General features: G+C 39.3%; 1 protein-coding gene across 2 annotated transcripts in view; it reads left to right on the plus strand.

Moving 5' to 3' along the window:
• The window catches only part of CANX (calnexin), a 38,715-nt gene that overhangs the window by 11,818 nt on the left and 14,685 nt on the right, over window positions 1-12,212 (plus strand). For both annotated transcript variants that reach the window (XM_004696853.2, XM_030888801.2), the window contains exons 2-3: window positions 11,291-11,467; window positions 11,700-11,773. In XM_004696853.2, coding sequence (XP_004696910.1) covers window positions 11,294-11,467; window positions 11,700-11,773 — 248 coding nt within the window. In that variant the 5' untranslated portion in view covers window positions 11,291-11,293. The remainder of the gene's footprint in view (window positions 1-11,290; window positions 11,468-11,699; window positions 11,774-12,212) is intronic.

Here is a 12,212-nt window from a genome sequence, read left to right on the forward strand (position 1 = left end):
ACTTGAGTGGAGGCCCAATGTCCATCTGCTACCTTAATACTAAACCTATAAATATATGCACATAGATCTATTTCCCCATCCTCAGATATAAAGATATTTACATATGTACATGCCTTTATTTAGACCTCTATAAATGCCCTTTGCCTATTAGCTCTTTCCTCTATTTCCTTTTACTTTTCTCTTGTCCCACTATCATGCCCTGCCTTCATTTGGGTTTCAGTAATTCCTCTGTTACATTACCCTTGGTCACGCCCTACCAGGCCTCCTACACCCTCCTCAATACCGATTTGGATCACTTGTTCCCTTGTCCCTGGGTTTGTCCACTTCCTTTACCCCCACCTCCCCTTCTCCCGTGCCACCCTGGAATTGTCAGTCCGGTTGTTTTCTCCTCAAGCTTGTTCAGCCTCTCTTCTTTAGACCTGCGGAGATAATAACTTGCACAAAAATAAGGCAGAGCAACCCCAAGCAACAAATTGAAACAAAACACAACAAGAAAGAAAAGCTTGTCGTTAGTTCAAGGACTGTTTGTTGGCCTTTAGGAGTGTTTTCCAGTTGAGTCTGTTGGTGCCCCAAGCCCTGACCCCAGAATATTTTTGATAATCCCTGGGAACCTCGTTGCTCTGCTCTCCTTGCTGTTCTGTTCCACACCATTAGTGTTCTGCCTCGGTGTGGTAGTGTGGTGGGAGCAGATCGGGCGGAATTCCCACAGTGTCTCCAGTGTTGTCCCCTGTAGGGCTGTGGATCAGTGACCACGCAGTTCTCTTAAATTGGCTGTGGCAGTTACATAATCTGTCAACTTTGAAGGGGCAGAGTCTAGACTGTCACATCAGGTCATAGCTTGATGACGAAAGAGATAAAATAGCTCACTGGAGGCCAGATACTCTTCTCTGCTCCATATTCCTTATGACAAGCCACATGGAGCTATGCCGATGGAGCCAGAGCTCTGGAGCTGGAGGAGCCATGTGGAGACCCGTGCCAGCTAAGATGCTTCCATGACCACTGTATCCACTAGACTTCCCACCCACTGGCCTGTGATCTTCCTGCATTCAGCATCATTGTATGGCTGCATGAGTCTAAAGAGGAATTTATGGACTAGTGTCGACACATTGCACTTACTGACTTGATCTGGACTGGGTTGGGATGTTTTCTTATGTGCAATTGCTCTTTGATACAAAGTTCTCTCGTGTGAGTCTGTCCCTAGATTTGTTTTTCTAGTCTACCCGGGCTAACACATCGGCCATAACAAAAAACAAGGTTCGAGCAAAACTGCTTTAATGAAAAAATTCAGGTGACGCCACTGTGTTCACTAATTCAGAGCAAGTTGCTCCATGCTCACCTAGCAGGAAAAATGCCTACTAAGAAAGTTCTGTGCAATTCTGTTTTTGTTTTTGTTTTTGGTGGGGAGGGTACCCCTTCGGATGTCATGGTGAGTAAGAATGGACTCAGTGGCAGTGTAAAGCATGAGGCAAGAGGCCCTAGTGTGGCACAGTAGTTAATAGCAGATCAGCAGTTCAAACACATCAGTCTCTTTGTGGGGGAAAATGTGGCAAATTGCCTCAGTAAAGATTTACAGCCTTGGAAACAGCTTGTTTACTCTGTCCTATAGGCTCACCGTGAGTTAGAATTGACTACTGGTTTGGAAACATAGCTGCCAGAAAATGGTTTTGGATATTGCTACCCAGCTTTTCTCAAAAGTTTAGCAGATTTATGGGTGAATATTTGAAAGATGTGCAGTCTATTCATGTCCTTAGAACCAAGTTTGATCCCTAGATCAAATTCTGGATAATCAGAAATTGGAACTTGGGCCATACAATGTTGCCCTCCAAATCAGTAAAATTAATTTTATTAGTCTATTTATATAGCGTACTGCTTATCCTATAAGGCAATGCCACACAACTTATTTTTTTTCCAACTTATTTTTTAAAGGAAATTGTTCTTTCCAGTAGACCATGAAAGCTTATAGAGTTCATATTTGTAATTTTGATTTTTTAATCATCACCTCTCTTGACCCATACATACCTGTAGTAATTTGTAATTTTCCCAATTCAGGAATTAAAAAACGGGCACACAATGTGATAGTTGTGCAGAACACAGGAGCCTAGATAATAGTTAGGAAAAGTTGCACAGCTCTTGCGTTCAAAGGAGCTCTGTTCTAAAGTTTAAAGTGGCAGTCTCTGCAGTGTTAAAAATAGTATGTGCATGTGTGTGAGAAAGAGAGCTCCTAAAAGATGCCAGAAAATAAGACACTCCAGAGAAGTTCATGGTTTACATGGAAACAATTTCATGGGGAAAATAGCTAAACATTTAGGAGTTTGGGAAACCTCACCCAAGAAGGGGCTAATAGCGCAGTGAGTGGAAGTTGGGGAGTTGAGAATTTTAGGATTTGTGATAAATATGCTTCTACTATAGGAAAATGGCACTCAGAATAAAGGGAATTTCCTTAATCACTTTTTTCCCTGAACAGTCAAAATCTAGGGACCACTTGCTCTGTGTTTGGGAGAGTAATTGTTTTTTAAAAGCTTTCCTTGTGTGTGTGGGGCTTTCCTTTGTTCTTAAACTGCTCTTTGATGATCTTAGACACAGGGTAGCAGCAGAGAAAAGAGACTGGCTGCTTTTCTTTCACTCACTGCCATCAAGTTGATGCCAGCTCAGCAACCCTGCAGGAGATTCTATTCTGTCGTACTGCTCCTGTGGGTTTTTGAGAGGAGCTGTTTATGGGAGTAGAAAGCTCCGTTTTTTTTTCCCTTTGGGCTTGAACTGTTGACCTTGCAGATCGCAGCCCATTGAGTAACCACTACGCCACCAGGAGATGAAGATTGAAAGGAAGGACAACTTTCGAAATTCCTCTTAGATGTGAAAGTCATTTTGTATCTTTAAGGCAAAACAGTATGTAAGACAAGTAGGGTATGCTGTATTAGTAGTTCAAGGTCTTATTTTGTGTCCTGATTTTGTCCATAGCTCAAATTTTTGGCAAGTCAATTTCTGGACCTCAGTTTTGTCGCAAAAAGGAGACTTAGATTAGATTTGTATTGCATATTTTAACTCTAGGATATTTTTAGGAAGGGGATGGGAGTAGGGGTTGTCAACTATCAAGCCATAATAGTTTAACATCCTTTTTAAAAAAACAAATTAATTTGAACCGTAAGATGTGTTCCCATAAATGGTCCCCATACATAGCTCTACCTATTACTAATATTTTATGATGTGTACATTACAATTAACGAACCAATATTGCTACGTTATTAGTGTTACCTAAAACCTATACCAAAGTTTGATTTCTTAGTTTTTATCTAATACTTTTTAAATTTAGTTGTCATGTCTCTTAGGCGTCACTTGGTTATGACAGTTTTTCAAATTTTCCTTGTTATTGATGACTACATTTTTTCCCAGTGGCAACCACTGATCTTTTTACTGCCTCTACAGATTGTGCTTTTCCAGAAGCTCTCCTGTCTGGAATAATCCACCATGTCACACACCATGCCACCAGTGAACCTTTTATTTCAGGCTAAACTCACGGTCGCCAAGTTGATAACCCTATAGGACAAAGTAAACTTCCCTTCGGGTTTCAAGACTAACTCTTAACCAGAGCAGATAGCCTCTTCTTTATCCTGAGGAGTCACTGACCTTGTGGTTAGTTAGCATTTTAATGCATAACACGCCTTGCCTTCAGGACCCCTTTCCATTTACTTAGCAGTATTCATCTATGCCTTTTTCTGACCGACTTAATGGCTTGTTTCTCTTTATTGCTGAATAGTATTCCATTGTGTGGATATACAAAAATTTGGTGGTGCAGTGGTTAAAGAGCTCAGATAACGAAAAGTTTGGTTCAAACCCACTAGCTGCTGGACGGAAGAAGGATGTGGTAATTTGCTTCCATATGATTTGCGGCTATATGGAACACTTTTACTCTTAGTCACTCAAGTTGAAACTGACTTGACAGCGTGGATTTTGGTGGGTTTTATGGGCATGGAAGTGTCCCAGTTTATCCGGTTACACATTGAAAGGCAGTCTGGTGCTTCCAGTTTTTTGCAGTTACGAATAAAACTGCTGTAAGTACTCATGCAAAAGTTTGTGTGACCAGTTTTCATATCACGAGTAAATATTTAGAGTGTGATTGCAAGATTGTATAATAGACTTTATTTAGCTTTCTAGAAATTGTCAAACTATCTTCCAGAGTGGCATTATCATTTTGCATGTATTCCCATCAGCCAGTAAAGTGCCTGTTTAGGCACTGTCACCAGCAGTTGGTGTTATCATCAGGTTGATTTTTGTTTGACTCAGAGTGGCCCTTGTAACGGAGTTAGATCTGTCCCTTCAGATTTTCTAGGTTGTAGTCTTAGGAACTGATTGCCGAGTCTTTCGCTTATGCTGTCTTATTCTAGAAGATGGAACAGTGCAATACCCTTTTCTTTACCCACTGTGTTAGGCTGAGTTTTTTAGAGAAACAAAACCAGGTATACTTATATGTTTAAGAAATAACTTTCTATCAAGAAAAATTTATAGCAAGGAAACAGCCCAGTCTAGTTCAACTCAAATCCATGGCTCAAATGCTAGCTGCCCCCCCCGCCCCCCTCCAGACTCAACATAGCTGCTGGTGGAAGAAACAGGAAGCTGGGAGATAACAGGCTGGGGGTGGGGGTGCAGAATCATGTGGATCCAATGTCAACAGGAACATGGCAGGGTGCCCTGGCTCCAAAGGAGGAGGGCAGGCCACATGGGTCATCAAACCTAGACCCAGAGGCAGAATCCAGGCAAGCAAGAAGGAAAAGAAGTTCACAGCATCGCAGTAAAGAGAGGAAGTTGGACTCTACCATACCTTCACACAATCTTATCAAGTTGACATAAAATATCACACCAGCTGGACTGAATCTGTGATAAGTGTCACTTTTGGACTCCACATGTGTTGGGGGGATTAAAATGAGAAGCTCTAGTGGCTATAGCACTTTCTTGTGGGTATTGGCTAGTGAGTTGTTGGAACTGTACAAATCCATGTGCAAACAGTGGGTTGGCTCCAGAATCACGGCTGTGAAAGCTGACTTTACGGCTTGTCACTAACTAGATTTTCCCCAGCTTTAACAATTCTCTGGATAATATGAACAGAATAGGGAAGTACTTCTACAGAATCTGAAAAGTCAGATTCTGTAACTTAGAAGTTTTCTGGAGACTTGGATGTGGGGCTTTTAAAAGGTTCTAGAAAAATGGAGTTATGAGGTAATGAGTTTCCCACAACCTTTTTGAAGCCTTTTACATTAAAAAGGTGCTTTCTTTTCCCTAGGGCCATTCTGCCTTCTTCCTATGGATGGCTCTTTCCCCAGATTGTCTTCTCCCTCTCCCTGTAGTGCATTGCTCTCTGTGACGAATCTTCCTTTTGATCCTGGCCACTCATCCTAGCATTAAACTAGAGAGTAATATTTCATCTGTTGTGTACTGGAATATAACAGGTTCTGGAGGCCACAGTCATGGCTGGTGCTTTGAACCCATCCAGCTGCTCAGGGGGAGAAAGACTGGGAGTTCTGCTCCTCTATCATGATTACAACTTAGCCTACCTGGTAGGATATGTCTACTCTGTCACATCAGTTCACTATGAGTTGGAATCAATTCATTGACACACAACAACAGTAGGAATATATGATTTGGTGTCTTTGAATCTTATTGGTTGTAATACGTTATTTTAATTTCACTCAGCCTTAGTCCATCCTAATGTGTAAGAAATGAGAGTAATATCTTGTATGAGGTTTACATGCAGAAGTTCTTTATTAATGGGAAGTCATACCACAAATAGATGATTTATAAACCCCTGATCAGTAGTTCTCAAAGTGTGGTTATTGAGCTAGTGTGCCCCGCCATGATCTACTGAGCCCCAAACTCTGCGAGGGGACCCATCAAGTTGATCTGTTTTAAAGAGACCTCTGGATGCTTCTGATGTTTGCTCAAAATTGAGAACTTTATCATTATTTTTAAAAATATAAAGAAAATAAAATTTCAAGTTCCTGAGGGAAAAAAATCTTACCTTTTTTTCCCCTTTAAGGTAGGTAGCTACTGCCCTTGACCATCTCATGATTAGCCTTTTTTTCTTAGAGTTTTATTGGCATGTACTTCTCATACAATTTAAGCATTCAGTCATAATAAGATTTGTGCAGTCAACACCACAATCAGTTTCAGAACATTTTCTTCTTATACTTGTTGTTAGCTCCCCATTTCCCTAGACAGTAGTCTATAAATGTACCTGTCCTGGATTTCATGTACAAAAAAATCATACAAAGCAAACAAACCACCACTAACAAAACTCTCCCCCCTCCGCCCCGCCAAAAAAAGAAAGAAAAAAAAATCAGACAAAACAGAAAAATCAGAGAGAAAAACTTAAGTGACTTTAAAATGAGTCAAAGGGGAAATCAAATATAGGATATTACATTTTAGCCTAACGACATCTGTCATACATAATCATCTTAGCAGTGCTCTCTGTATGACAGCCAGGATATTCATTCCTTCGACCAGAGACTTTGTGAGAGCCCTGCAAATGGATTTTGGGCTTCCACTGTCATCCATAGCCTTCTGGGAACTGGGTTTTCATAATTTGAACTCTGATACTATTATTCAGATTTGGGTTTTATTTACAATCCTTGTATCACACAGGCTGGTGTACTTCTCTATGTGAGCTTAGTTGGCATCTCACTTAGGTGGCTGCTTGTTTTAAGAGAAGCCCTTAAATATCCAGCTGCTATTTCTGGTAGCTGGGCACCATCTGGTTTCTTTACCACACTGTGCTATAGCACCCACACCTCCAATTATTTCTTCATGAGGGCAAGCATCAAGCAGGGCCATGTCGTAGAACTAAATGTTTTCAGATTAGGACTGGAAGTAAGTGTCAACCCAAATCTATCCATATATCTATGGTTTTTATATGTCTGGTTCATTTTAGAGACATTATCATTTTATGATGGAGAACATTATGTATAATCCCCCTGGGAGTATAAGGTAATTGTACTGATAGTGTCATTAATTTAGCCAATGGTATAGAATTTAAAACACTGATGAGAAAAGGACATTATACAAGGATAGGCTGACTTCAAACTAATACATGAGTTGTTGACTTAAACAGATAAAAGTGACTGGATGGTATTTACATAAACAGTGGGGGTTGGTGATGAGGCAAAACTTTCAATAGCATTAACAAAGGGAGAACCATACTTATAAGATTAAAGCCTGTTATAAGAAAGCAAGGAGGATGATTAGCCTTTTCTTGAATAAACCGTGTTCTAGTGCTAATAAAAAATAACCAAACTAAACTTAATGTCATCTACTTGATACTGACTTATGGACCCTTAAGGATGGCAGAATTGCCCCTGTGAATATCTGAGACTGTAACTTGTTTATGGTAGTGGAAAGCTCCATCTCTTCTGAGGAGCAGCTGCTGGCTTAGAACTCTGCCAGTAGGGTTCTTTCTAGCACAACCCCATAATAAAACAAACTCAATGCCATCAAGTCAATTCTGATTTATAGAGACCTGATAGGACCAAGTAGAACTACCCTTGTGTGTTTCTGTAACTCATCTTTCTCGACAGAGCGAATGGTGGTTTTGAACTGCTGACTTTGATTAGCGAACCAACTTGAACCCAGTACTCCACTAGAGCAGCTTCTAATATTAATAAACAAAACACATTGCCACTGAGTTGCTTCTGATTCATAGTGACTCTGTAAAACAGGGTAGAACTGCTCCTGTGGGTTTCTGAGACTAGTTTTATGAGAGTAGAAACAGAAGGCCTCATCTTCCTCCTGAGGAGTGAATGGTGGTTTTGAGCTGCTGACATTGTGGTTAGCAGCCCCAATTGTAAACCACTACACCACCACCTAGCCTTACTTAACCCAAGGGTTTTGTTTACTCAGTTACTAGTAATAACTTGGGCACTATCACTGGGAATTCATATACCAATTATTGCATTATTTTTATGAGAAGATAAATTTAGTTGTATAGGGCTAATTTAGATAAAAGTGTTTGCCTCATCCTATTCTTAATCCACCGGAGCCCTCATGGTATAGTGGTTACTTGTTGGGCTGCGGTCCGCATGGTTGGCAGTTCGAAACCACCAGTAACTCTATAGGGGAAAGACTGGGCTTTCTACGCCTGTAAATAGTTAAAAGCCTCAGAACGGAACAGACAGGGTGATCACTGTGAGTCAGCGTTGGCTCTATGGCAATGGATTTGGTTTTGGGTTTCATTCTTAGCCTAAAGAATTTCTTGTTGTAGTTGTAAATCAAACAGAAGCAAGGTTGGTATATTATCTTGAGGGTAGAAAATGGAAACCTTTTCGGCAAATAAATGCAATTTTAGATTGCAGGTATTTCTGAAGTATATATAAAAGTAGCAGAATGTTGACATTGAGATTTTCTCCTAAAAACTAATACCAGTCCTAGGAAAAGGTTATGAGATATTTTATTTAGTACTTTAGTCCCTGCACTGACTTTGTGCTCAACATTTAAGCATCCTGTGAAATTTACTTTCTTTTATTTTGTGAACATGAGTCTCAAGATAACTAATTAAGGGAAATACCACCAAGCTCAATACCTGTAAGTCTACTACTCTGTGTTTGAGCTACTCACTTTAGAGGATTACGGGGTTTATATGGAAATTGGCATTAAATCTTTTCTAGAAATTTAATTGGGCAAAACGGAAGCCATGGTGATGAAGTTTGTAAAAGGAACTCCTGAACTCCTTCTGTTTTTGTTTGCTTTTTTGGACTTTGCCTGAATTATTATACATTATAAACAAACTGCAAATCAAACTCACTATCAACAAGTCAATTCCGACCCATGGTGATGTTAGAAGGCAAAGTAGTACTGTCTCTTTGGTTTCCAAGACTATAATTCTTTACAGGAATAGAATGCATATTTCTCCAGTGGAGCAGCTGCTGGTTTTGAATTTCTAATCTTGAAGTTAGCAGCCCATCCAATGCTTAATAGGCTGTTATAAGAGTCCACAAAAAAATGCACTGTAAGTGAGGAAATATCCAAAGGAGTATGTATGGTTTTGCTATTCCTACCTACTCTGTTCTCTATTTTCCTGTCTACTAATAGAACCATAAACTGAAGAGCTTTCAAGAAGTCTTAAATCTTTGCAGCAGACTAATACTAATTTTTACATCTTTAAAAGTTTTTTTAATGTAAATAATATGCAAAAGAATACATTTATGACTCTCTAAGACTTAAAATTGTTACTACCTTCCTCTTTATAGAAGACATTTGCTGACCTCTGCTATAAGTAAAAAGAGCTCACAGTCTCTAGTACGGGGCTTTGCACCAGTCTGAATGGTTCCGTCCCAGCCATTGGGAAGAAGAGTAGCATTTCAAGCCATTTGGAAGCCCTGCTTTAGTGTTAATGACTGTCAATAAGTTACATACATACTGCTATTACAGAAATAACACAAGCCCCAGGAGAAAGTAACTTTAACAAATTTACTTTCTCACAGTTTAGGAGGCAAGAAGTCTGAATTAGGGAAAATTTTCTCTCTGGGAGGGAAGGTCCTTGTCTCTTCAGAATGTTTCCTGTTTCCTTGGAGATCCCCATGAGGCTTCGCATTAATCTTGGCTTACCTGTTTTAATCTCTTGTATCTTAAAAGAGATTGATTCAAGATATACCATACACTCATTAATATAACAAAGACATATCCCCAAAGGGGATTATAAGCCCCTCGTACAGAGGTTAGACTTTACAGCACATTGATGACATGTTTCAATCCATAGTTAGGTATTTTGGTAAGGTGCTTGCTTTTTGTTTTAATACAGATGTGTTTTGACAAAGCAGTTGGAGTATTTGTAGAAACATGTTAAGCAGACCTTGCTTAAATAAGAATGTCATGTTACATGTATTTTGTCTTGAATCTTTTAACTTCAGTATTATTTTTAGTGTCCTAATCATGGTGACTGACAGTAAGCTCTAAAAGTTGGCTCATGTGTGACTCTCAGAGCACTGAAAGGAATCATAATTGCCCAGGAGAAAGCAACCTGTAGGGAAAGCAGGTTCTCGCAGTAGGGGGGAAAGTCAAGCCTAATCCCTAGTTTTTCATAAAGAGAAAATTAAAACAAAAGCAGTACATGTGGTGTGCTTAGTTGAATTTCGTTTTTGAAGTGTATCATGTTAGCAGAACCTCATGAAGAAACCAAACCCATTGCCATTGAGTCGGTTCTGACTCAGTGACTCTAAAGGACAGACTAGAACTGCTCTTTAAGGGATTTCTCAAGGGTGTAAGTCTTTATAGGAACAGACAGGCCTCATCTTTCTCCTGCAGTATGGCTGCTGGGTTTGAACCACTGACTTAGCAGACCAATGCATAAAATGAATAATGAGCTTAGGTTATGTATGTAGGTGATAGGGGAGGTATCTTGACTAGAGTGGAAGAATCTTTGGATGACTGTGGATCAGAATGAGAGAGGACTTTTGATTACTAGCTACCCAAATGGGCTCTTATGAAAGTTTTCTGGGTGATGAGACTGTCATCTGGGTATTATGATGGCTTCCAAGAGGAACTTAGAAACTGTAATGCAAAACACCAAAAGCATCTTGATGCTAATAATGGAGAATGGAAGGCTAGGGTTGAGTTGCTAAGATGGGAGTAGAGAAAACCAAGGGAAAAGCACACTCTATCTTTTACTTTGCCAAATGCTTGGTTGGAGCCAACCTTTGGAGTTACCACCTTAAAATAAAACTCTACCACCAAACCATTTTGTGCATCATGTGACTCCATGTTTTGTCTCATTAGATCTGTGGTCTTTGGAAAGAGAATAGGTTCATGACAGACCCACATCCATCTTTGACATGGAAATGCTTAAGAAATAAGATAAAGGCCATTAAGTCCTTGGCTTATGATTGTTGAATTTTAAAATACTAAAACAATAATTAAAAACCTTTGTCAGCATTTGACCTTTGAACAGCATTCATGTGAAATTTTTTTTGTGTGAAATATTTTTAATATGCATTATAAGTTAATATGTAGAAGGACTTATCTATTGTAAAAGCCTTTACAAATGCAAGAAGCTAGTTTACTTTCGTATTTGAATACCCTTAGTCTGTAGCTAAAAAAATATTTTATATGGGCACAATTGTATATGTTTGAGGTGTATTTTGGAAATTTCTTGAAGTTTCTTGAACTTATCTTAGGACTGCTTATTAACTTTGGGCGATTGTCTATTTTCAGTTCTGTGATTAGAAGGCATTAATTTTAAATAAAACAGTATGGTCGTTTTTAGAAAACCTAATGGAGGCAGTGCACTCAACTTTACTCTTGTTATGTGTAGACCATGGAAGGGAAGTGGCTATTGTGCATGTTATTGGTACTTGGAACTGCTGCCATTCAAGCTCATGATGGCCACGATGACGATGTGATTGATATTGATGATGACCTGGATGATGTCATTGAAGAGGTAGAAGACTCAAAATCAAAACCAGATAACAGTATTCCTCCATCTCCAAAGGTATGAAACAATCTAAAGCTTCTTGAGATAATCAATGTAGGGAAATATGTTTGGTGCTTTTGCAAGGGAAAGCAGTTTGTTCTCTGGCAGACAACTGTAAATTATTTGGATTGAATTCAAGGGCAAGCAATGAAAAGTTTTGTGATAATTGAAAGCAGACCAAGAAAATAAATCCTACTAAGAAAGAAATGTTGAAATATTAATTCCTAATTCATTTTTATACTTTACACAGGTTGTCTACAAAGCTCCAGTTCCAACAGGGGAAGTGTATTTTGCCGATTCCTTTGACAGAGGAAGTCTGTCAGGGTAAGTGTTTCTTAGGAGGGAAGAATCTTGGGGGCAAACTGCAAGTAAATATAATAGGATAATGAGTTCTTTGGTAAGTGTATGTGTGTTTTAAAAATATGTAGGTAATGCTTGCCGTTTCTACAAGCTTCACATGTACAGTTCAGGAACATTAATTAGCGTCGTCATATTGTTCAACCATCTCCATTAACCATTCCCAAATTTTGCTGTCACGCTTATCAAGATACATATACAGTGTCCCCTAAGTATTGTATTTCCATCTGTGTTCCTCTCAGCTTTTGGATAACTTTCTATACAGTGAAATGTCTTAGCTGTTTTTCTTTTATATCCACAGTGTCTGTATCCATTTAGGAAAATGGCTTTAATTTCCATCCTTTTCTCTCCCCTCTACTCTCCTACTGTTTTGTTCTTTGAGGGGACAAATAACCCCCCCCCCAAC

This window comes from Echinops telfairi, unplaced genomic scaffold (assembly GCF_000313985.2).
Source record: "Echinops telfairi isolate 266 unplaced genomic scaffold, ASM31398v2 ScPeMD7_7469;HRSCAF=8507_0, whole genome shotgun sequence".
Taxonomy (NCBI): Eukaryota; Metazoa; Chordata; class Mammalia; order Afrosoricida; family Tenrecidae; genus Echinops; species Echinops telfairi.